General features: G+C 53.4%; 1 protein-coding gene across 3 annotated transcripts in view; it reads left to right on the top strand.

Moving 5' to 3' along the window:
• Positions 1-26,211, top strand: part of KIRREL3 (kirre like nephrin family adhesion molecule 3) — a 786,157-nt gene that overhangs the window by 430,283 nt on the left and 329,663 nt on the right. For all 3 annotated transcript variants that reach the window (XM_048512011.1, XM_048512012.1, XM_048512010.1), the window contains exon 2: positions 5,649-5,726. In XM_048512011.1, coding sequence (XP_048367968.1) covers positions 5,649-5,726 — 78 coding nt within the window. The remainder of the gene's footprint in view (positions 1-5,648; positions 5,727-26,211) is intronic.

Here is a 26,211-nt window from a genome sequence, read left to right as displayed (position 1 = left end):
GTTGCTATAAGTCAGCTGTGGCTTCACAGCAAAATTCTGAAATGGTGTTCATGTCCGTTTTTGTTTGTGGATCTTCCAGGCAGTTACAAAATGGATGGCATCTAGAGCAACCAGTGAACTCATGATGGTAGAGTGATTCCATTGGAGCTTCAGCCCTACATTCTCCTCAGAGATTGGCTGCCTGGCACTAGACTGTGACATCATAGCAGCCGGGTCAACAACAGCCTGCAATGAGTCAGTATGACATCACAGCAGGGCAGGATGTCGCAGTGAACTGAATTTGCAACCTGAATGTGTAGATCATCCTTCTGTTAATGCACTTCTGTTTAATCTGGCTACAGAATTCCTGGTCACATTTTTTAAAATAGCATCTGGCAAATTTAGAGGGTGGTTTTGACATGACTGCTTCCTTTTTGACTCAGCAATGTCAGCATTCTGTCTATTTAAAAGAAGTAGCATCAGAAGAAAAATGGGGTTAGATGCAGACGAAATTTTCTGCTAACGAGAGGAAAGGTGTAATATCTGTCAATCTCCCCCCCTGTTGCAGACCCCAATTTAAATCTTGTGCCATTTGAAAGGGTCTTCTGTCCCTTAGGAGAAGTATTTCAGGGAGACCAACAGGCTGGAATTCAGGGACGGGGTGGGGGGAGAGAGAGTGTGAAAAAGAGGCAGGAAAAGTATGTTTCACTGATGAAAGGGCCTTCTGTTAGTAGAAAAATTGTCAGGATCCAACCCACTGACACATTACAAGTGCTGCCCATAATCATCTTGATCAGCAATTTCATTACTGGTTCATAAAGATTTCATGATGGCAAATAATGGGAAAGGAGTACAGTATCTTGAAAGAAAGAGGCAAATGGCTCATGTTACCTAAGACAGCTCACTGGTTTCACTGTTCTGAAGCAATTTTAAAAATCTGCATTAGATTCTGGAAAGTGACTTCCCAATTGTGTGCGTTAAGTGCCATCAAGTCACAGCCAACTTACGGCGACCCCATAGGGTTTTCAAGGAAAATGATGACCAAGATCAGTTCTACTGGAGAAAATTGCTACTTTGGAATGTGGACTCAATGGAGAGCCAACATGGTGTAGTGGTTAAGGGCTGGTAGACTCTAATCTGGAGAACCAGGTTTGATTCCCCACTCCTACATTCCTACTGGGTGACCTTGGGCTTGTCACAGTTCTCTTGCAATTCTCTCAGCCCCACCTCCCTCACAAGAGGCCTATCATGGAGAGAGGAAGGAGTTTGTAAGCTGCTTTGAGACTCCTTACAGGAGAGAAAGTTAGGGTATAAATCCAAATACTGCTGCTGTTGCTGCTGCACTGCTTCTTCTTCTTCTTCTTCTTCTTCTACTACTACTACTACTACTACTACCTGCTGAGGTCCTTCCCCTTCCCAAATCTCCAGGTATTTCCCAAAACAGAGCTGGCAACCCTGGCATTGGTCTTCCATTGGCTTACTTTCCAAGATCTGATAGTATCAAGCTATACAATACCATTCTACATCCCAACTTCCTAATCATTCAGGGTTTAGTTGCTGCTGCTCTTTTCTCTATCTGCACACAAGTCAGAACGGGAAGTGTCTTCTGAACATGTGCAGACTGCCTTTCTTATGCCACTCACTATAGCCAGTCTCTGTGCATGAGGGATGATTATTGCAGAGGTAGGTATGGATAGGAGGGTGTTCCCTTTTGGCAGAGACCCAAACTCCCAGTAACTCTTTTCAAAGAAAGCACTGGCTGTGAAAAGGACCACAGGCGCACTGAGTAAACATCAAAAGGCTTTGATCAATAGGGCTGTGCGGAATGAGAAAGCCCCAGTAGTGTATCTTGGGCCACAGGCAGGCAGCGTTCTGAGACATGGTGCCTTATTTTTTTTTAAGACTCTGCAATGCGAGATATATATACACATGCACAAAATGCAGGTGGAGAAACACATGGACTGCCTCCTCCTTGGAAAATCCATGCTCAGATCCATTTCTCTGCTTTTCTACTGATAGCCAGGCACTTCCTTGAAGAATGCAAGAGATCAAAGGCATGTACTTCCTCAGGCCTTGGCACTCCGCCACTTTAAGGGCCAGCTGTTTTCCTTTGAAAGGGCACCAAGCCTGGAGACAGATTTATCTTTCCTTCAAGGTTCCGTGTTCCATTTTATCACAGGGTCCGCTAAGTGAAGGGGATTACTGAGCTCTCATTACTTGCATGTGTTGAAGAGCGGAGATTTACTGTGCATCCCGCTCGGCATAAACATAGCATCACAAAGGAAAACGCTCAGGAAGGGCTTTTCTTTTTGGGAGTGTGAGTTGGTCAGGCAGTGATAATACCTGGACTTTTTTCAACAGCCCATAAATACTGTTCAGGTGAGAAGCCTGGAGTTGGTGCTGGGATTAGAGCAATTCCTGTTGCTGAGGCTTCACGGCAGCCGAAGGACACATTTGGAGACCATGGGGGTGGGAAAGCAGCCGTGCAGCAGGCTTAATGGGAAGCTGAAATGAAACGTTTGCTGTTGTTTGAGAATCATTTCTTCCCCTGTTTAGCTCCCAGCTTCTGAAAGGCTGGTTGAGGGGGCTTAGTAAAATTGATCAGAATAAGGTTTCGGCATGGAATTCTCCACATGCAGCTCCCAAGCTATGCAACTAACTCTACAGTTCTATACAACTAACTCGACATGCAGCTCCTGAGATGTGGTCTCAGGCTGAATTGGGGGCCCACAAGCTTCAAACTTGAAGTTCCAACATCTGCAGAGAAAACAACGGGGGAACAGAGGACCCATACCCAACAAGTTAAAAATCATGTTGTGCAGTTTGACTCTTGAGAGCCAGCATGGTGTAGTGGTTAAGAGCAGTGGACCAGGCTTGATTCCTACTCCTCCACAAGAAGCCTGCTGGGTTCTCTCAGAACTCTCTCAGTCCCATCTACCTCACAAGGTGTCTGTTGTGGGGACAGGAAGGTAAGGATTTTGCAAGCCGCTTTGAGATTCTTAAATGTTGAGAAGAGCAGGATATGATCCATACTCTTCTTCTTCTTGAGGTTATGGTTAGGATTGCCAGGTCTGGGTTGGGAAATACCTGGAGTTTTGGGGAGTGGAACCTGATGAGGACAGTGTTTGAGGAGGGAAGGGACCTCAACAGGGTACAGCGTCACAGGGTCCCTCCTCCAAAGGGCCAGTTTTCTCTAGGGGGACTAACCATGACCATCTGGAGATCGGTTGTAAGACCAGGAGATCTCCAGCCCTGCCTGGAGATTGGTAACCCTACTTTTCACATTTCAAAATAGGTCTTCTCTGGATCCTACTGAAGCCAATTCAATGAGCCTTACTTTTAGGAAAGTGTTGATTCTTTCTGATTTGAAATATATTTGATAGATTCTAGATGTTTTCTTCTGATTTCTGCTGATTTTTACACGTTTTAGTATATCAATGTGATTTTTAGGTATTCTTTATTGGTAGGAGCTGTGGGGAGCCATACAGTCAAAGAGGAGGATTCAGTATTTTGAAAATACCGGTCGTGTGAATAGGAGTATTATGAGGATCAAATGCAAACACTTTTATTGTTTTATTGTTAAAGACTTTCCTGCACATTGCTGTAAAAAATGTGCCTTTGAGATCCCCTTCTGTTATTTCTGCCATACTGCAAATGTGGAACAGAATGCATAAAAGAACCATTTTAAATTTAGATTGTAGGTTGTGGACACTGTAGGCTTTATTTGAGAAATGACTGGGGGAAAATCGATTTAAGTCTCATACATGAAACACATGCTGTCAGGGGTTATTGGCAAAATTATGCTCTCTGGCTTCCAGTTGATGGCCTCAAACTTAGTTTGTTTCATTTTCTAGCTGGCTGTATTTAGAGGCTCTGCTCTCACACCTGCTTGCTTCCATCTTCTGTGTTCCTTCCTGGCAAGGTTTATTTGTCTAACTTTGGCCCTTTCTGCACAGCAAATAATGACTGGGTTGCAGCCGGGCTAAATGAATTCAGCATAGCCCCGGGGTCCTTCACATGGCTGGCTGTCCCATGGACATCCAGTGTGCACTTTCGCACGGAGGCATGGGGTGTTTTTTAAACTTACCTTCCACCAGTGCACAGCTCCACAGGCAGGCACCCAGGCTCCCCCAGAGCCTTGCTGAAGACAGAAGGCCCCGTGTGGCTCCGCAGATGGGATCCAGGAGGTAAGGAAGAAAAAAACCCAGCCACATAATGCACCTCGCAGCCGTGGCTGTTAGCTTGGCCACGGCTGCGAGTCACATTAAAACAATCACACATAATGTGATTCTTTAATGATTGGGGGGGGGGACGCAGAGCGAATCCGCATTAGGATCAGGATCCATGCAAAGTTCTCCCCAACCCGGGTTTTTTACCAATGTTATCCCGGTTTACTTGACCCGTGCAGAAAGGGCCTTTGGTTCTGGTATAAATCTTCTTGCACTTATGAACAAGGGCCCTTTTAAAAAGGCAAGATTCTGGGAGATTTGTGATGGGAGATTTTTTAAAGGAGCAGTTGGTGAGGGGTCAGCAAGGCTGTGGCACAGTGAATGTAAGAAGTTTAACATGATGAGTCCTGCTGGACTGGGCTGGTTGTTCAACTAGTCCTGGGTCCTGTTTCTCACAGCAGCCCACCAAATGCCCTGGAAGGTCTGCAAGCAAGGCAAAGAAGCCTACACCACCCTCTAGTGATGCTTTCTAGAAAGTGGCATTCAAATATATGTCAAATCTGAACATGGTGATTCTATTTAGATATCATAGATAAAAGCTCCTCACCTCAGCATGGAGGGAAAAACTGGATCAGGTTCAAAGTTTGGGTATTAAGTTTTAAAGCCCTAAGCAGTCTGAGACCTTCATATATGCAGCACTGCCTCTCCCAATACACCTTCTCCCCAAGAGTATTATTACTCTGCCAGTAACAATGTACTGGTGGTCCATGGCCCCCAAAATGTCCAGCTGTCCTCAACTAGAGCCAGAGCCTTTTCAGCTCTAGCCCCAATCTGGTGGAATGCTCTGTCAAATGATCTGAGCCCTGCAGGGTCTGTAAAATGGTGATGTTCCACCAGATCTATGGTTGAGGGCAATGTTAGTGTCCGTCTTCGTTGGTGTCCCTCCCCTCCTTTTTTCCTTCCTTATTTTCCTTGATCTTGTCCTTAATTCTTGTTTACCTAATCTCTTATGACCTCTTTCCTCTGATATGTTTCCTCCCTCTGATTGGTGTTTCCTTTATACATTGATTTTTGGTGCCAGAAATGTTAAGAGTTTGGTCTGCATGGTGTTGTCTGATTTTAATTACTGTAGTACATTGGTTGTTGTGAGCCACCCTGAGCCCATCTTGAAATGATGATGATGATGATGATGATGATGATGATGATGATGATGATGATGATGATGATGATGATGATGATGATGATGATGATGATGATGATGATGATGATGATGATGATGATGATGCAATCTGCTGGGTACATAGAAAACTCCTTTTTGTCTGGCAGGCAAACACTATTTATTTAGCATACTTTTGTTGTCTGCTTCCCCCTACCATCCCACATCTAGCCATAACTCCCCTGCTGGAGAAATTTCACTACCCCAGGACCTCCATGCCAAGTACTGATCATTTGTGTTGGACATGCCAAATAACATGTCTTTTGTTCTGTCTTTTTTTGTAGAGCTTGGTCTCCCGAGGAGAGGATGCTGTCTGGTCTTTGGGTTCATGTACAAGGAGAAATATCGGCGAATGACTGAAGGTTAGTGATATCTTTGCCTTCATCACTGCTGCTGAGTTTCCTTCCACAAGGGCCTCCCAGATCCACCTTTCTTCTGTTTTGCCCACAGTACCTTCTGCCTTCTCTCCCCATAGAAAAAGATGGGGATTTTCAAACTTCCTGCTATGCAAAGACCATTTGTCATTTTTACAGTCAAACTGGGCAATGCATCTCTGGAAGGTTCCACTTTGCACACTCCAAAAACTCCTTTCATATATCCCAAATGTATACCCTGACTGCACATGGGTAGGAAACAGAGTTTCCAGGTCTCTCAATTTAGTGGGAGAACTCTGGCAGCAATCACCAACCTTTGCTACTGCTCTGTAGTTTGACAGAAGGAAGAAAATGCTCTGAAAAGCACCATAAGAGCAATAGGTTGAACCCCATATATGTTGCCATTGTTTCAAAGCAGCACTCCAGGATTCACCAGAAAGTCTGTGGTAAAATTGGTGCAATGATATCACTTCCAGGATTGGCATCATCCCCAAAGTGACAGTATTCTGTCACTCCAATAGTGTCTCACCATGTCCCAGCCCCCCATCCCTACAGTCTCCATCCAGGTATAAGCCACTGGCTGGCAACCCTAGAGGAAGGCAGACTTGCAAGATGCTCTTCCCCCAACTCACAGACATTTCCTTGTCCCAGAGGGCTTTCATTGCTTATATTTAAGTATGTTTGCTTTGACAATGTCAGCTTTTGGGGAAGGCTACAGCTTCTTGCTAGAACTTGGAATTTGCTGTCTCCTCGAAGATTTCTGCAAACTTTTTTCCCATCAAAAGTGTCCGTCAAAGCCTTCTGAGCTAGAAAGTGTGTGTGTGAAATGCTGTCATGTCTCAGCCAACTTATCAACCCTTGGTTGGATTTTCAAGGCAAGTGGTGAAGCAGAGGTGGTGTGCCATTGTCTTCTTCTGCAGAGGCCCCTTCCACACATGCAGAATAATGCACTTTCAATCCACTTTCACAATTGCTTGCAAGTGGATTTTGCTATTCCGCACAGTTACAAAGTGCATTGAAAGTGGATTGAAAATACATTATTCTGCACATGCAGAAGGAGCCAGAGCCTTTCCTGGAAGTCCCCTTTCCAAGTACTGATCCTGCTTAGTTTCTGAGATCTGACAAGATCAGGCTATGCTATACCATTAGAAGGTATAGTTAGAAAAATCCAGGCTTGGTCTCAACTTTGGGAGAGGAGGAGGACAAAGATTATATCATGGTTTTGATGCTGTCCATGCAATTTTCCTTCTCTGATATGATAATTTCTCAGGGCCACATGAACTCCTTCCTTGGAAAAGCAAACATTTATTCCTTTTAATTCCCTTCACTTGCCAAGTATCCTATGAGCAATCGATGAACTGTTGCAATAGCTTTGTGTAATTGTGAACAGAAATCGTTAAACTATTAAGAGGATTTGCAACCAAAAACAGTTAGCATCCCAGCAGCTTGTGGCTTTGACACTTGGCGTTTGTAAGAATCAAATTGCAGGGAAAGAAATTCTTTCACAGCCATATTTTGAGTGATTAGTGTCAAAATAGAAAATTGGTGGATAAGGCTTCCTGATTGTTTGCCCTTGAACATCACAGTGCCCCTTCTATACTTTCTTGCCTTCTGCTGAACTGGAGAGTCTGAGATGAAAATTCTAGCACTGCTGCCTATACTCACAAGCAAGGCAATTAAAATTTCTCCTTCTGGGGACATCTCCTTGCTCTCCATTTCTTTTTGAGAATTCCCATCATGCCCAAGACTTGCGTCTTGCCTTCCCAAAGATAACTGCAATGTCTTTGACCTATCAGAAGTCTTTGACTTAACACAAGTCACATTAGATGTCACATAAAAAGCAGAAAACAGAGTTATAGGCATCCTTCTCTGGCAAATACATTGGAAAATGTTGTGGTCAGTGTGGATGGAGGGCCAGCATGGTGTCGTGGTTAAGAGTGATGGACTCTACTCAGGAGGACTCTAATCTGAAGAACCGGGTTTGATTCCTCACTCCTCCACTTGGAGCCTTTTGCGTAACTTTGGTTCAGTCACAGCTCTCTCAGAGCTCTCTCAGCCAACTTGGACGTAGGCAGTGGCAGACCACTTGTGAATGTCTCTTGCCTTGAAAATCCTGTGGGGTCCTCATAAAACCAGCTGTGACTTGATGGCATTTGACACACACACACAATGTGGATGAGTCAGTAGTGCTTTGGATTCTAATCCTGGAGGAATGTGCTGTGAAGATACCAGAACGCTAAAGCAAATAACAGTCTCTATTCCCCTGATGAAGAAGGTTTTCGGAGGGGAAAAGCAGTAAGGGTAATAAATGCTGTGCTAGGAGAACTGTGTTAATTATCAACAGAGTGATAGTAGCATGTTAATGTCAGCAGTAGAGTGGGACGGAGTCTCAGGACAGCAGTGAAGGCTTGGAATTAGGTTTGCTTCTAATTGAAAGGAACACGCATGGAGGAGTTACTTAATGTGTGGTGGGATCTTGTCTTTAGCTTGCTTTTGTAACAATTTCATGCATAGATGGCTATGTGTGTTCCCCTACATCAGGGGTCCCCAAACTTTTTAAACAGGGGGCCAGTTCACTGTCCCTCAGACTGTTGGAGGGCCGGACTAAAAAAAACTATGAACAAATTCCTATGCACAAATGATTGTAAAATGTTTGATTTCACCTTTCAGCCTTTCTGTCATGGTCTATTTTTAGAACAGTGACCAAAGTATGTCAAGTACAGGGTGGGCTCCAAATATTGTTGGGGAGGCTGTGGAATACCTTCCCCTGTAAAAAAAAAAAAGCAGAACTTTCCCAATGAAGTATTCCATCTAACCCAGGATCAGGTATCTTCCTGGGTTCTTTCCTCCCTAGCAGCCAGCGAGTGATTCGCCAGCCTGGCTGATGCCAATGGGAGTGAGGTGGAACAGAAAGCCTGAGAGCAACACATGGAGTAGCCAAGAGGGAAGGGCGGAGAAGGCATTGCCACATGTAAGGTATCCAACTCTGGGTCAGAAAATGCATGGAGATTTGGGGGTGCCATCATAAGAACATAAGAACAAGCCAGCTGGATCAGACCAAAGTCCATCCAGTCCAGCTCTCTGCCACTCACAGTGGCCCACCAGGTGCCTTTGGGAGCTCACATGTAGGATGTGAACGCAATGGCCTTCTGCGGCTGTTGCTCCCGATCACCTGGTCTGTTAAGGCATTTGCAATCTAAAATCAAAGAGGATCAAGATTGGTAGCCATAAATCGACTTCTCCTCCATAAATCTGTCCAAGCCCCCTTTAAAGCTATAAAGGTTTGTGGCCATCACCACCTCCTGTGGCAGCATATTCCAAACACCAATCACACGTTGCGTGAAGAAGTGTTTCCTTTTATTAGTCCTAATTCTTCCCCCCAGCATTTTCAATGAATGCCCCCTGGTTCTAGTATTGTGAGAAAGAGAGAAAAATGTCTCTCTGTCAACATTTTCTACCCCATGCATAATTTTGTAGACTTCAATCATATCCCCCCTCAGCCGCCTCCTCTCCAAACTAAAGAGTCCCAAACGCTGCAGCCTCTCCTCATAGGGAAGGTGCTCCAGTCCCTCAATCATCCTTGTTGCCCTTCTCTGCACTTTTTCTATCTCCTCAATATCCTTTTTGTAACTATAATTTTGTAATCATGTACTTTGTAATCATGTAACTGCAGTCAACGGCCGTTGGGGCCAGTTCCTCCTCTCCCTCGAGCCCCCACTGCACATGAATGGAGCCATCGCTGCCATGCCTGGTGGGCCGGATAAATGCCTTCAGGGGGCCACATTTGGCCCCCGGGCCGTAGTTTGGGGACCCCTGCCCTACATACTTCAGATACACCAAGAAAGTGCAGATGTAAAGGCAGCTTTGGATTGTGGGCAAAAATTCTGCCCTTCCAGTGTGACTCCTTTTGGGTTGCTAAGTATGTGGAAGGGATAAAATGCACTGTCCCTTTAATAAAAGCAGAATGCAGTGTTATTTACCACTATATACCTCTGTGCCACAAAAACACTTCAGCTCCCCATTTTCACATGTTAATCCTACATTACAGGGACAAGGTGTCCATTTCCCATTTGTACAGGGGGGGAATGTCTTTAATCCCTTTTAATTCAACATTCTCATTTCTGCAGAACTAACAGAAGTCTTGCACCCCTATATCAGAGGCACCCAATGTTCTGTTCAGCATTCACTATCTGATGTTTTGCTCTTTCCTCCTCAGACAGACCAGAGATGGGGATTATATGAAATTCTCATTAAGCAGCCTGTATTTTGAGGGCTTTTGTCACCATCTAGACAGAATGGCAATTTTGAAATAGAGACCAGCCAAGAGATTCACAAATGCCATTAACCAAAGATAAAAGTATGTTGTTAAATTTTGAAGGCAGTATCATACATCTGGGGGCTTTGTGAACAAAGACTAAACTCTTTTGGCGAGGCACAGGATTTTAAATTCACTGCGTTCTTATTATGCTATTCTCTTTCATGTGAGCATTTTGAACACTGACAGGAGATTTTATGTGATACCTGAATAACATTTGGGGAAAATACATAGTGCTAATGGAAAAATTCCCTCTGGGAGGACACATTTGGGATGACTCACAACAGCCTGAAAAACAAAATGGTGCCTGTCTCCTCAGGCAACCATGTCTATAAGACTGAGATTTAAAGGCACAGATAATGTACATTAAGGACTTGTCGCATTAGCTGTTTTTCTTGACATATGTCCTGGTACTAACCTGGAACAGTTAGTACAGTCTGTATATGGAACAGATGGTGTCCCTAAATAGAGACTTGGTTCTGGATCTTGCACTAGGAATGTTAGTACTACTTCTCCCCAAAACTTCACCCCTGGAGAGGGGTGGAGGGAAAGGGTGCCCTCAAACTCTTGCCTACCTCTCCAGTGGGTGGTGAGCAAGTAGGCAGGTGGCGGGCAGTGAGCATGTGGGCGGGTGGGCGAGCGGGTGGGCAGGAGGTAGGCTGGCAGGCGGCAAGCAGCAGATGAGCAGAGCCGCGGGTTGGGGCACGGGGGAAAGGAGCAGCCAAATGTGCACCCCCAACATGACTCTCAAAAGTGGTGCCTGGGCTATATGCCATTAAAGGTTAAAATGGAAATGAAAATGAAAGTGGTGCCTGGGGCATCAGACCTCCCTTCCCCCCCATTGGTACGCCACTGCATGGTTGTCACTGGACATCCACATTCATGAAGGCTGCTTCCCTTGGTATAGTGCTGTGGCAAAGTGATGTGCTCACCAAATAAAACAGTCTCCCTAGGCGGTCATCATTTCAAACAACCAGGTGTGCATTGTTTGAATTGCACCTGGCAGGCTCTTTCCTTCCCCTAAAACTGCCCATAAGTCTATGTAGATGAATGCTTTCCATATCTTACACAGTTTTTCTAGGAACAAGTTTTAGGCTTCCACAGTGCTACAGTCATCTCTCACTCAGATTGGTACTGAAGGCGAATTCGCATGTACGGTCATTGCAGCTGAATGTGTGAAATTGCGTTACATTCCCAGAGGCAACATGTATATTTTTTCATTCGCTGCTTGGCCTCTGGAGAGCTAGTAGTTTGCATCTAGCAAGACCTTAATGGTCTATAATCTAACATATCGTTTCTTCCCATTTGCTTCGTCGATTTTATTTTTCTGCAAGTCCCATTAAATGCGCTCTGTAAATTCAAGCCATGCTTCCAGTCTTTCAGAGAACTAGTATGTTTAATCAAGGAAGGTCTCATTCCAGCTGATTTCTTGGCCATTTCAGGTGATCGCTGTCATTCATGAAATGCTCACACTTGTAGCATACGATTCACACATCTTTCTTCCAGATGGCAATTTTGTTATGGGGAATCTCTCTCTCTCTCTCTATCCCACCACCCACATAACAACTTCCTTTTCCTGGTAAAATGCAATTCCTCCCACTTCCAAGGCTGTAGGCATGATAAAGTCAGTGAAGTCGATTCCCTTCATAGAATACTGGTTTGCTCATCCAAGAATATGTCAAGATATTTTTTTTTCATTTGGGCATGCTAGTTTCCATCTAAAGAACGGAAGCTTCTACTTGAACCAAGAAAAAAAATGAGTTAAAAATAAACAAGTCACAGTTGGTGCCCCAAAATTATACTGTGTTCAACTATACCTGACTAGCCACGTTCAGTCAACCCTGGCTCAGGACAGACTGTTCAGTGTATCTGCCATCCTTATCATGGTGAAGTGATCAGCAGATTCCATCCTTTAGCAGCTAAGACTGTGAAAATGAGCAAATGCATACAGGGATTAAGGAGTAATTAAGGATATCAGGATATCAAGGATTTAGAGAGCCAGCGTAGCGTATCGGTTAAGATCAGTGGACTGTCATCTGGAAAGCTGGGTTTGATTCCCCACTCTGCTATTTGAAGCCTTCCAGGTGACCTTGGGCCAGCCACAGTTCTCTCAGAACTCTCTTGATCCACATGGAGGCGGGCAATGGCAAACCCCCTCTGTACATCTCTTGCTTTGAAAACTTTACGATGTCACCATGAGTCAGGCACTTGCCACTACTACCAAGAATTTAGACTCATGGTCATCTGGAGCTTCTGCAAAGATGGGAGGACAATTTGGATTGGCCATCCAGTAGGCTGAATGGATCTAGAGGGTTTCCTAATTTATCTTAGAAATTTCTGGTCAGCAAGGCTGGCTCTTCTGTCACAGCTCTGGTTAACTCCATAGAGTTTAGAGATGAGCTGTTTGGATAGGTAGCTGTTGACAGCCTTTACCTGTGACAAACTTTGTGGTAAGCAGCAGCACTTTTCCTGCCATGTCGGCTCTGTATTGTCAAATGTTTTTTTATAGTGTCTTCAAAAAATGTTTTCAGGTGTTAGGAAGTGATAGATGACCTGAGATGGAGTTCATCATTAAAAAAATGACAGTGGTTCCTTAAATCTATATATATATAAAGGGAACCGTGAGTTTGTTACTCATGCCCTAATGCCGAAACGCCTGGACCGAATCCTTCGAAATTTTCCCACAACGTCCCTTCCCATGTCAGGCATGTTTCTGCACCTTCACTGGGCTCCCGGGACATACCGAAGGCCAAGAAATTGCATGTTTTCCCCAACCTGCGGCAGCCCAATGAGGGGTGCTGTAACAACTTGCTGTCATAAAAGGGGAGAACCATTGTACCCTTCCCTCCCCATGCAACCTTGAGATATTGGACCCTACCACAGTTATCCCTCTTTTGATCATATCCAGATTCTCTCATGGTGACTGGCTGCATTGTCATGCACTGTGAGATCCACCTCAAGTCTCCTATCGATAAGTGGATAAATTAGGTGGTTGAACTGCACTTTCTGTTAGGCTGCCTCTGAAGGTGGCTTGGAAGCTTCACTTGGTGGAGAATACAGTAGACTGAATTACTGGCTGGTATCTCCATCAGGAAGCTGATTTTGCTGATCTCATGACAACTGCATTGCCTGCTGATTTGCTTCCCGGATCATTTCAAAGTGATTTTCTTTAATAGCGTAGTACCAGAATGCTTGGAGGACTTGTCTAATCCTATTATGTATCTGCCCATCAGAAACCCTGCTCCTCTTTAATTCATTTTCTGAGATAAGGGGAGGGTGAGGTTAGGAACAGGGTCTTCTCCCTGGTAGCACCCGTGCTGTGAAGTGTCTCTCTGCTCAGTAGTATGTCTGATGCTAGTCTGCCTGCAGATCTTTTGATATTAGATGAAGACACATTCATTTACCCAAGCTTTTAGATGTATTTAGTTATTTGGCTTTCCCCCCTACGGTATATAGTTCTGCAGATTTTTATGCCCAGCAGTTTTAAGATCTACCAATTGTGTATAGGTACAGATATAGATGTAGATATAGATACAGATCTGTCCTTCACTGCAGTTGACCAACCAACATGTGGTTTTGTTTGTAAAGATCTCCTTTCCTTAGCAATGTCTTTTTGGGGTCACAAGGATCAGATCATGGGAAGGGGGAGTTGATGATAGGTAAATACAATAGATGTGTGTTTGTAGTGTTGATTTATTGATTTTGTAATTCAGATTTGATTTCATGAGTAAACCACCTCCAAACTCTTTTGTGGGATCACAGAAGCCCTTTTCACACAGTACAGTGACTATAGGTCTGTCTTAAACATAAATGCATACATCTCTTTGTAAGAAAGTGTCAATGGACATTCACTTTAAAAATGTGCAGGATAAATGTGCGGTTTCAGTGATTTGTTCAGCTGTACACATGTTGAATGTAATACGAGAATTACTCAGCGTCCATATAAAAAGCAAGCAAGTGTTCACTGTACACAGACTACATATATTTTCTGTGATTTGTGAACAGGACTTCCGAGAATCCTGGCTACAGATATAATCACCCTGCAAACTGTGTCTATATAAAGAGTAGTCTGGCATTAATTTGTTTCTATCTTCATCCTTTGAGATACCCTCTCCAAATCTCTCTATAACTCAGGAGTGTCTTATAGCACTTTCAACTTTAACAAATATATCATGGCATAATAGTCCACTTCATCATGGAGGGTCATCAGATGCCTGAAGTGGTCTCCTAAATGGGGTAGGTATACGTTCCCTGAATACAGGGAGTGGGGATGGGAGAAAGAATCATCTTTAGTGTCAGAGCAAGACTAGAAGGTTATGCAATTCAAAAGATAGCAGCTGAAGTGTTACATTACTATGCAGAGCACAAATGAGTGTAAGATCCAATCAGCTGAATCTGCCTGCATGTTTCCTCCACCAAAGTGAGCTGCAATAGATAAGCTAGGACTGGAGGCATCTCTAATCCTAAATTTTTACCCATTTCTGGACTTACAAGGAATGTAAGGCTCTAAAAACAGTAGGATCAGTGGTTAGTCCCTAAACTCTGGAACAGACTGCTTCCTAATGAACATATCATTCGTTGTGGGAAGACCACAGGAGGTCTGGGCAAGTGAACACCTGCTCACTGCTGAGTCATTTAGCTAGTAAAATGTGGGCCAGTTTGCTGTGGAGGCAGGTCAGGTGTTAATAGAGTTGCTTATCTCAGACAGCCTCAGTTGCACAGAGTTTCTATCACAGTGCCTTTACTAGTCTGCTCTCAGTACAACACCTGTGGCTGTTGCAGCCACCAATACTTTCCAAATGGGAAGTCCTCTTCGGAGGACAGGACAGCAAAAGCAAAGAGCTATAGATTCCTGAGACAATATGGCACAGGCTAAGGGTCAAAAGCCAGGATCCCTTGGGCCTTTTGGCTCATCCATGAACCACGCATGAAGTTGCTGAATCAGACCATTGGTTCTTCAAGGTCAGCATTGTCTACTCCAGGGGTGTCCAACTTTGGCCTTCCAGATGTTCACGGACTATGATTCCCATCAGCCCCTGCCAGCATGCTGGCAGTCCATGGACATCTGGAGGGCCAGAGTTGGACACCCCTGGTCTACTCAGACTGATCATACCCTACAGAGTCTCAGAAAGAAGTCCTTCACCTCACTTACTACCTGTTTTTTTTAACTGGAGATGCCAGTCATTCAAGTTGGGACCTTCCATTGAGCCACAGCCCTTCTCTACACTTCTGAAATACCTGTGAGAAGGGGAAGGTCAAATAGTCAAGCAATTTCCTTCCTCTAAGTATACTTGAGGGTCCTTAATTTCTAAGATTCTGATCTGACCAGTGTTTTGCCGCCAATGTTGGCTGCACAATGAAAGCGGCAACAGAATCCTGCCTTTGGCTGTAACAGAACCAAACAGATGTGACCCACAAAGAGGAAAAAACAGTTCTAGTACAGGATGGCTTTCTGATCCATTTCAGAGCCTTGATTCAATACGGCTTTTGTGGTGTAGTGGTTAAGAAGGATGGACTTTAATCTGGAGGACCAGGTTTGATTCCTCACTCTTCCACATGAGTTGTAGACTCTTATCCAGTGAACTGAATCTGTTTCCCTGCTCCTACACAAGAAGCCTGTTGGGTGACTGTGGGCTACTCATAGTTCTCTCCGAACTTTCTCAGCCCCACCTGCCTCAGAGTCTGTTGTGGGGAGAAGAAGGGAAAGGAGCTTGTAAGCCACTTTGAGACTCTTTACAGGAGAAAAGGGTAGGGTATGAATCCAAAATCATCCTCCTCCTCCTCTTCTTCATTTCTGGATTGCTAGGAGGTTCAGGGCAATGAGATGCAAAGGGGAAGTTAAACTAGTGACAGTTGTAGTCTGACGAAAAGCAGGAGAGCTTTTGGGAAATGATAGCCTTGAAAGAAAGAAGTGTTAGACTTAATCCTTTACCATCTGTCTTCATTCTGCTAATAACCCACTCAATCAGACATTGCAGACTGTTAACATTAAGAAACAGATATATAATCACTAGGCACATGCCATTTATCCAGTTGGGGACTGATTCTTGTGTGTGTGTGTTTGTTCAATGCTGTGAAGTCTCTCTCAACTCATGACAACCCTTTGAATCAATGTCATCCAAAACATCTTTAGAAAGGCAGAATTTCCTTCTAGGTAAAGGTGGTTTTAATCTGGGGTAAAATGAGGTCACATCTTTGAGGTGGGGTTTCCAGCTCTTGGGTGCCAGCTGTCCCACCCAGATCCTTTTTACACAATATCCCATTTGAGTCAGGTTCAAGATCACTATCACAAAAGATCTTCCTTTTGCTATTGTGATTGTGAGCAGAGAGCTGCAAATATCCCCTTGTACCCAAATGTACCATTAGCAGAGAGCTGCAAATATCCCCTTTTTAAAATCTTTTAATCTTTGCCTGAGCCTTTTCATCCCCCCCCCCCCCCCCCCCCGTTTCAGCTGCTGGATGTCCTTGGTTTGTTTCTTTAATACTATTTTATTAAACCTTTCGTCATCATTTATCCTTTATGTGCCATTTAGATATCATTTACACACAGTTGATGCAAAGATACTACCTAAAGGGTATAAAGCTGAGATGAAACTTGGCCAAAGGAAATGGAAAATGGGGTGAGCAGGAAGACTTGAGGGTCAATTTCATGCCAGGGAGAAATAAAATCAAAGTAGGGTTTTTCAAGTTGAAAGCATAGGCCCTCAAATGCAGGAGTCCCACCACACAGTGTCTGCTTATGGGCTTACCTCTCATGGTTTTCAGGCACATGATTTATAGCCATCCACATAACAGAACCAGGTGCAGTTTCAGTCTTGCCAGGTCTGCACTGACTAGATAGGAGGCAGCATGGTAGCAATTATGGTGAGGTTTTGGCAGTCACCTGTAAAAACATTAACAAGCACTATTTCAGCACTGAGTGGTGTCAGCCTATTCCTCCACCCCCTGTTCAACAAACTAGTGGATGATAGGAGGTATGCTCGACATACTTTCCAGATTTTAAAAAAAGATGGAATCTCATCAGTCCATGATTTACATTCTTTCTCAGTTACTCTCCCCCCCCCCCTTACTTCGGTCATGCCTTCTATGTATAGGAGTTTTTGTCCTCCCCCCGCATTAAAAATGGTCCAAGACCAAAATGGTCCAAGACCAAAATGGTTCAGACCAAATGTCCATTTTCAGTACAGAAAAAATCAGGTCCAGATGCCAAGCTTCACTGTGGGTCTTCAGACAAAGATTCCTTCTTACTGTCCCAAGCATCATTTGAAAACAAATCTCATTGTTTGCTGCTAGCACAAATAAGTGAGTAACTTGGGTGCTGTGTGGTTTCCGGGCTGTATGGCCGTGTTCTAGCAGCATTCTCTCCTGACGTTTCGCCTGCATCTGTGGCTGGCATCTTCAGAGGAATATTGGGGGTGGGGGGGGGGGGGGGAGGGGGGGGGGGGGGTGGTGTGGGGGGTGGGGGGGTGGTGGGGTGGGGGGCGGGGGTGGAGCGGCGTGGGGGTGGGGGGGTTTGGGTGGGGGGGGGGGTGGGGGGTGGGGAGGGGGGGGGGTGGGTGGGTGGGGGGGTTGGGGGTGGGGGTGTGTGTGTGGGGGGGGGGGGGGGTGGGGGGGGGGGGGGGTGGGGGGGGGGGGGGGTGGGGGGGGGGGGGGGTGGGGGGGGGGGGGGGTGGGGGGGGGGGGGGGTGGGGGGGGGGGGGGGTGGGGGGGGGGGGGGGTGGGGGGGGGGGGGGGTGGGGGGGGGGGGGGGTGGGGGGGGGGGGGGGTGGGGGGGGGGGGGGGTGGGGGGGGGGGGGGGTGGGGGGGGGGGGGGGTGGGGGGGGGGGGGGGTGGGGGGGGGGGGGGGTGGGGGGGGGGGGGGGTGGGGGGGGGGGGGGGTGGGGGGGGGGGGGGGTGGGGGGGGGGGGGGGTGGGGGGGGGGGGGGGTGGGGGGGGGGGGGGGTGGGGGGGGGGGGGGGTGGGGGGGGGGGGGGGTGGGGGGGGGGGGGGGTGGGGGGGGGGGGGGGTGGGGGGGGGGGGGGGTGGGGGGGGGGGGGGGTGGGGGGGGGGGGGGGTGGGGGGGGGGGGGGGTGGGGGGGGGGGGGGGTGGGGGGGGGGGGGGGTGGGGGGGGGGGGGGGTGGGGGGGGGGGGGGGTGGGGGGGGGGGGGGGTGGGGGGGGGGGGGGGTGGGGGGGGGGGGGGGTGGGGGGGGGGGGGGGTGGGGGGGGGGGGGGGTGGGGGGGGGGGGGGGTGGGGGGGGGGGGGGGTGGGGGGGGGGGGGGGTGGGGGGGGGGGGGGGTGGGGGGGGGGGGGGGTGGGGGGGGGGGGGGGTGGGGGGGGGGGGGGGTGGGGGGGGGGGGGGGTGGGGGGGGGGGGGGGTGGGGGGGGGGGGGGGTGGGGGGGGGGGGGGGTGGGGGGGGGGGGGGGTGGGGGGGGGGGGGGGTGGGGGGGGGGGGGGGTGGGGGGGGGGGGGGGTGGGGGGGGGGGGGGGTGGGGGGGGGGGGGGGTGGGGGGGGGGGGGGGTGGGGGGGGGGGGGGGTGGGGGGGGGGGGGGGTGGGGGGGGGGGGGGGTGGGGGGGGGGGGGGGTGGGGGGGGGGGGGGGTGGGGGGGGGGGGGGGTGGGGGGGGGGGGGGGTGGGGGGGGGGGGGGGTGGGGGGGGGGGGGGGTGGGGGGGGGGGGGGGTGGGGGGGGGGGGGGGTGGGGGGGGGGGGGGGTGGGGGGGGGGGGGGGTGGGGGGGGGGGGGGGTGGGGGGGGGGGGGGGTGGGGGGGGGGGGGGGTGGGGGGGGGGGGGGGTGGGGGGGGGGGGGGGTGGGGGGGGGGGGGGGTGGGGGGGGGGGGGGGTGGGGGGGGGGGGGGGTGGGGGGGGGGGGGGGTGGGGGGGGGGGGGGGTGGGGGGGGGGGGGGGTGGGGGGGGGGGGGGGTGGGGGGGGGGGGGGGTGGGGGGGGGGGGGGGTGGGGGGGGGGGGGGGTGGGGGGGGGGGGGGGTGGGGGGGGGGGGGGGTGGGGGGGGGGGGGGGTGGGGGGGGGGGGGGGTGGGGGGGGGGGGGGGTGGGGGGGGGGGGGGGTGGGGGGGGGGGGGGGTGGGGGGGGGGGGGGGTGGGGGGGGGGGGGGGTGGGGGGGGGGGGGGGTGGGGGGGGGGGGGGGTGGGGGGGGGGGGGGGTGGGGGGGGGGGGGGGTGGGGGGGGGGGGGGGTGGGGGGGGGGGGGGGTGGGGGGGGGGGGGGGTGGGGGGGGGGGGGGGTGGGGGGGGGGGGGGGTGGGGGGGGGGGGGGGTGGGGGGGGGGGGGGGTGGGGGGGGGGGGGGGTGGGGGGGGGGGGGGGTGGGGGGGGGGGGGGGTGGGGGGGGGGGGGGGTGGGGGGGGGGGGGGGTGGGGGGGGGGGGGGGTGGGGGGGGGGGGGGGTGGGGGGGGGGGGGGGTGGGGGGGGGGGGGGGTGGGGGGGGGGGGGGGTGGGGGGGGGGGGGGGTGGGGGGGGGGGGGGGTGGGGGGGGGGGGGGGTGGGGGGGGGGGGGGGTGGGGGGGGGGGGGGGTGGGGGGGGGGGGGGGTGGGGGGGGGGGGGGGTGGGGGGGGGGGGGGGTGGGGGGGGGGGGGGGTGGGGGGGGGGGGGGGTGGGGGGGGGGGGGGGTGGGGGGGGGGGGGGGTGGGGGGGGGGGGGGGTGGGGGGGGGGGGGGGTGGGGGGGGGGGGGGGTGGGGGGGGGGGGGGGTGGGGGGGGGGGGGGGTGGGGGGGGGGGGGGGTGGGGGGGGGGGGGGGTGGGGGGGGGGGGGGGTGGGGGGGGGGGGGGGTGGGGGGGGGGGGGGGTGGGGGGGGGGGGGGGTGGGGGGGGGGGGGGGTGGGGGGGGGGGGGGGTGGGGGGGGGGGGGGGTGGGGGGGGGGGGGGGTGGGGGGGGGGGGGGGTGGGGGGGGGGGGGGGTGGGGGGGGGGGGGGGTGGGGGGGGGGGGGGGTGGGGGGGGGGGGGGGTGGGGGGGGGGGGGGGTGGGGGGGGGGGGGGGTGGGGGGGGGGGGGGGTGGGGGGGGGGGGGGGTGGGGGGGGGGGGGGGTGGGGGGGGGGGGGGGTGGGGGGGGGGGGGGGTGGGGGGGGGGGGGGGTGGGGGGGGGGGGGGGTGGGGGGGGGGGGGGGTGGGGGGGGGGGGGGGTGGGGGGGGGGGGGGGTGGGGGGGGGGGGGGGTGGGGGGGGGGGGGGGTGGGGGGGGGGGGGGGTGGGGGGGGGGGGGGGTGGGGGGGGGGGGGGGTGGGGGGGGGGGGGGGTGGGGGGGGGGGGGGGTGGGGGGGGGGGGGGGTGGGGGGGGGGGGGGGTGGGGGGGGGGGGGGGTGGGGGGGGGGGGGGGTGGGGGGGGGGGGGGGTGGGGGGGGGGGGGGGTGGGGGGGGGGGGGGGTGGGGGGGGGGGGGGGTGGGGGGGGGGGGGGGTGGGGGGGGGGGGGGGTGGGGGGGGGGGGGGGTGGGGGGGGGGGGGGGTGGGGGGGGGGGGGGGTGGGGGGGGGGGGGGGTGGGGGGGGGGGGGGGTGGGGGGGGGGGGGGGTGGGGGGGGGGGGGGGTGGGGGGGGGGGGGGGTGGGGGGGGGGGGGGGTGGGGGGGGGGGGGGGTGGGGGGGGGGGGGGGTGGGGGGGGGGGGGGGTGGGGGGGGGGGGGGGTGGGGGGGGGGGGGGGTGGGGGGGGGGGGGGGTGGGGGGGGGGGGGGGTGGGGGGGGGGGGGGGTGGGGGGGGGGGGGGGTGGGGGGGGGGGGGGGTGGGGGGGGGGGGGGGTGGGGGGGGGGGGGGGTGGGGGGGGGGGGGGGTGGGGGGGGGGGGGGGTGGGGGGGGGGGGGGGTGGGGGGGGGGGGGGGTGGGGGGGGGGGGGGGTGGGGGGGGGGGGGGGTGGGGGGGGGGGGGGGTGGGGGGGGGGGGGGGTGGGGGGGGGGGGGGGTGGGGGGGGGGGGGGGTGGGGGGGGGGGGGGGTGGGGGGGGGGGGGGGTGGGGGGGGGGGGGGGTGGGGGGGGGGGGGGGTGGGGGGGGGGGGGGGTGGGGGGGGGGGGGGGTGGGGGGGGGGGGGGGTGGGGGGGGGGGGGGGTGGGGGGGGGGGGGGGTGGGGGGGGGGGGGGGTGGGGGGGGGGGGGGGTGGGGGGGGGGGGGGGTGGGGGGGGGGGGGGGTGGGGGGGGGGGGGGGTGGGGGGGGGGGGGGGTGGGGGGGGGGGGGGGTGGGGGGGGGGGGGGGTGGGGGGGGGGGGGGGTGGGGGGGGGGGGGGGTGGGGGGGGGGGGGGGTGGGGGGGGGGGGGGGTGGGGGGGGGGGGGGGTGGGGGGGGGGGGGGGTGGGGGGGGGGGGGGGTGGGGGGGGGGGGGGGTGGGGGGGGGGGGGGGTGGGGGGGGGGGGGGGTGGGGGGGGGGGGGGGTGGGGGGGGGGGGGGGTGGGGGGGGGGGGGGGTGGGGGGGGGGGGGGGTGGGGGGGGGGGGGGGTGGGGGGGGGGGGGGGTGGGGGGGGGGGGGGGTGGGGGGGGGGGGGGGTGGGGGGGGGGGGGGGTGGGGGGGGGGGGGGGTGGGGGGGGGGGGGGGTGGGGGGGGGGGGGGGTGGGGGGGGGGGGGGGTGGGGGGGGGGGGGGGTGGGGGGGGGGGGGGGTGGGGGGGGGGGGGGGTGGGGGGGGGGGGGGGTGGGGGGGGGGGGGGGTGGGGGGGGGGGGGGGTGGGGGGGGGGGGGGGTGGGGGGGGGGGGGGGTGGGGGGGGGGGGGGGTGGGGGGGGGGGGGGGTGGGGGGGGGGGGGGGTGGGGGGGGGGGGGGGTGGGGGGGGGGGGGGGTGGGGGGGGGGGGGGGTGGGGGGGGGGGGGGGTGGGGGGGGGGGGGGGTGGGGGGGGGGGGGGGTGGGGGGGGGGGGGGGTGGGGGGGGGGGGGGGTGGGGGGGGGGGGGGGTGGGGGGGGGGGGGGGTGGGGGGGGGGGGGGGTGGGGGGGGGGGGGGGTGGGGGGGGGGGGGGGTGGGGGGGGGGGGGGGTGGGGGGGGGGGGGGGTGGGGGGGGGGGGGGGTGGGGGGGGGGGGGGGTGGGGGGGGGGGGGGGTGGGGGGGGGGGGGGGTGGGGGGGGGGGGGGGTGGGGGGGGGGGGGGGTGGGGGGGGGGGGGGGTGGGGGGGGGGGGGGGTGGGGGGGGGGGGGGGTGGGGGGGGGGGGGGGTGGGGGGGGGGGGGGGTGGGGGGGGGGGGGGGTGGGGGGGGGGGGGGGTGGGGGGGGGGGGGGGTGGGGGGGGGGGGGGGTGGGGGGGGGGGGGGGTGGGGGGGGGGGGGGGTGGGGGGGGGGGGGGGTGGGGGGGGGGGGGGGTGGGGGGAGGGGGGTGGTGGGGGGGGGGGGGGGGGTTGGGGGGTGGGGGGGGAGGGGGGGGGGGGGGGTTGAGGGGTGGGGGGGTGGAGGGGGGGGAGGGGGGGTTGGGGGGGGGGGGGGGGTGGGGGGGGGGGGGGAGGGGGGGGGGGGGGTGGTGGGGTGGGGGGGGGGGGGGGTGGTACTTACTTACTTACTTACTTACTTACTTACTTACTTACTTACTTACTTACTTACTTACTTACTTGGAAAACTGGTCACCCATACACATATTTGCATATATTTGATTCATTGTCCTTTGGTTACTTTTACTCTCATGACTAGCAGCTGAATGTTGAAATGACTCTGTTGAAAAGCCTTGTGTGATGGGAGAATGTTGTCCATGCTGCTCCATCCGTGGTGGCCATTCATGTTTGCTGGATATTGCACTGATTGAGTGGTGGTGACAGGTTCACATGAACAGATGCTGAGCTGCATTTGAGTCCATGCACCATGTGGCATACCATCACTATGGAGTTGGATGGTGCATAATCCCGAACTGGGTCTTTTCAGATCTCAGATCTGAACTGCCGAGCCTGCTTCCAAATTGGGCTTGAAGCACAAAGGAATGCATGCCTATGCTACCCGGTGAAGCTGAAAAAGAGGCAAGTTCAGTGAGAGAAATACAGCAATGGCAGCAAAATGGTGAAGACGACTTGCTGATATTTGCCTTTGGTTGCTGGGGTACTCGAATACAAATCCTGTTCCCTGTGCATGGTCCTGTTTGGTGAAACTTTAAAACCAACCAGAATTCCAGAAGTGACAGAACTTCTGCATTTTTTTGCAGTCAATTATCCCCTGCCCCATTATTTTTATTGTGTGGGGACTCTCCATTCCCTGTAATGGTCCTCTGGGCTCGATTTGCAAACTGTTTCATTGCTAGCTCCTGTCTCCTGTTGGTTGATCTCCCCAGCCGGCATCAGAATGCCACTCAAACTCTGTATTTACCCCACTACTGTCACAGGAAATGAAGGTTCTGCCTGCTCCTCTGCTTGGCAGTTGTGTGATGGGAGAGCTTACGTTACTCTCACAGTTGTCACTTTCATCTTGCCTAGGAGATGAGATTGCAAGTGATTAGGGAAGGCAGCTCCTGTATAAACTGAAGAGTGCCTTTTGTTCTTTGCCAACCAAAGGGAATTCTAATGGAATCTGGGAGAAGCTGCAGCGAGCACCCAAAAAATTTGTTTGAAAAGCATCTTTATCAGCAAGTGAATCTCTCTCTCTCTCTCTCTCTCTCTCTCTCTCTCTCTCTTTGTCACTTGACATGTATGTTACTCAAATGAGATGCCAATACAAGTGATACCCAAATGAAAAACAAATAATATTTTGTTTTGTCTGGTGTCAGGAGGGAAGGAGTGTTCTCCACTGGGCGGGCTAGAAACCTCCCTGGAAAAGTATTCATCTAACTGAAAAGACACATGTTACATTTGACTAGAGTTTTCCCTAGATGAAACCAATCTGAGATTGTGCATGCCGATGCACCCAATAAGTAATGCATGATTTGAGTAAGCAGAAGAGTGATTATGCATATTACTATCATCTATTGGAAAGAACTGCAACTACTCCAGTGTTGTCTCAGGGCTGTAGTTACTGTTTAGGTTTGTACTTGGTGGCAGCTCTGTCTTTAAGTACCAGGGTAATTGGCATCAAGTAGCAACAGATTTCTGGAGACCACAGAAAAGTCTTTCAAGGCAAGTGAGAAACAGAGGTGCTTTGCCATTGCCTTCGGCATCAGTGCCTTCTACAGTGAACTCCCATGCAAGATCTGACCTTGCTTAGCTTTCAGGATCAAATGAGATCTGATGAGACCAGTCTAACCATGCCACCTTCCCTCCCAGCTATATTTATATTGTTTCTTTTTAAAAGATTCTCACTCTGTTTTTCCACTGTACAACTTCACGGTGGTTTCAAATCTATAAAAACTATTTGATTCGGTCAGTCATGTGTACTGTACGTCTTTTTTAGGTGAGGGAGTTATTGGAATGCACTGTGGCTTTGCCTACTTAGCAAGAAGGTAGCGAATTGCAAACTAGTGCTATTAGAACAGCTGTTGATCCTTCCATCCTTTTATAAAGGATTACCTTTCACAAACCAGCTTTGGCCCCAATCAAAAGCCAGTTGTCACATTATATTTAATGAGAACATTTCTGCATTCTACCTCTTTCTAAGGGCAAACACTTTATGCTGTACCTTCTTCATTTTCCACAGCCCAACTTTCTGTGGCTATCTGTTCTTAAAAACCCTGTCTGATCTTTGCAGCAAGCTCACAATTTGGATTAATTTGCCGACTTTTTCCCCAATCAAAGGCAAGATAATTGACTTGCAAGCTGCACTCTCCAGCATTTTCAGGATGAACTCATTTACCATTTTAGCTCAGAATGTCACCTAGCAGGGGGGTGACAGACAACTTCCAATCAAAAACATTAGTAAGAGGCTGTATAAATCACCAGCTTTGAACAGCTTGGCTTGGCAGAGCTTAAATTTTAAATTTACTTAAACAGAAGGTTATCCCAGTGCATAACCACTCCCCACCTTCAAGTTTTCTTCCTAAAATTGTGTACACTGGTACCAGGGATTCCTTAATAGCACCTATCAGGTATAATTTCCTCTCCGTTAAGGGCCATGGGCTTTTTCACATTCACGTCCATGTCTCTGGGTACTATGACAAACTGTTTCTCAGCAGGTAATATTTCATAAGCAATGCAGGTCACTCCATTGACTCGGTCTCCACTGGACCAGAACTCGCTATTGCAGGTCTGTTTATACCATTAAGCCAGTTTAAAATGATGCTATAAATCCTCCAGCAATTTCTCTCTGTCCTGGTGAGAAGGCTAAAACTATCCTGAAACCTCCAACTTAAGTTTTCCCCCCCATTTGTCTTGAATGTAATCTTCCAGATTTGAAAATGCTAGACACACCCTGGTTAACAACCATTTAAGTGTGCCTAACCATGTTCTCTTCCTGAATTAGTGACCATTCCCTAAAGAGCTGAATTGAGATCCTGAAAAGCTGCCATGTGTACACTCAGATGTCATCTGTATGTTCAACACAGTCCTGTGGTGCTTAGACTACCATGGCAGACCAAAATGATAATCCATGTGAAAAGCTCCTGGTCTGTAGGAAGCAAGTATGGGAGAGTACATGGTCCTAACTTGTTCTTCTCCATAATGTACTTTTTCCCCTGTTCAAAGATTATTTTTAAATGTGAAAGATCACATACATTCTGTATTGTTAGAATCTTAAGAAGATAATGCTAGGAGTATGCACCTTTTGGGGGCGGGGGGGTATTTGGAGGCATTCAGCTTTAAAAGGCCCAGATATGTATGGAAAAGCTTTAAAAAACCCAGAACCCCATGCCCGCTTTTTCAGCTTTTTCAAAAGTTTTCAAAAACTGAACCCGAAAAATTCCCAGCTACAGAGCTCAGCTGACCTCTGCTTACAGCTCCCCTGGATGCCCCACTGCCTCTGAAGCCCTCTCGGGGTTTAGAGGCAGCAGGAGAAAGCTGTGTTCAGGGATTGGGTGACCTGATGCCTGGACACAGCTCTGATAGCTGCCCCACTGTGGCCTGCAGAAGTGGTAGGGAGAGAAGGGCAAAAGCTGAAGAAACCAAAACACTTTTTTTTAAGGGGGGGGGGGTTGGCTTTAGCCAAATGCACAGCCCTAGTTAATGCTCCAGGACACTTAGGTAGGATTAGTTTCAGATATTCCTGTTCAGCTTTTGGGAGTTGAACCTTTACCTTTTTAAATTTAACAAAATCCCACAAAAGGTAGCATAGGTAGGGAAACATAGAATCCTTCTGTTCTCCCCCATATCAGGAGTTCCACAGCTGTTTTGTACTTCATACCTGCCCACCACCCA

The sequence above is a fragment of the Sphaerodactylus townsendi genome, linkage group LG12, assembly GCF_021028975.2.
Source record: "Sphaerodactylus townsendi isolate TG3544 linkage group LG12, MPM_Stown_v2.3, whole genome shotgun sequence".
Classification (NCBI taxonomy): domain Eukaryota; kingdom Metazoa; phylum Chordata; class Lepidosauria; order Squamata; family Sphaerodactylidae; genus Sphaerodactylus; species Sphaerodactylus townsendi.
This window is presented reverse-complemented; position numbering and strand designations above follow the sequence as displayed.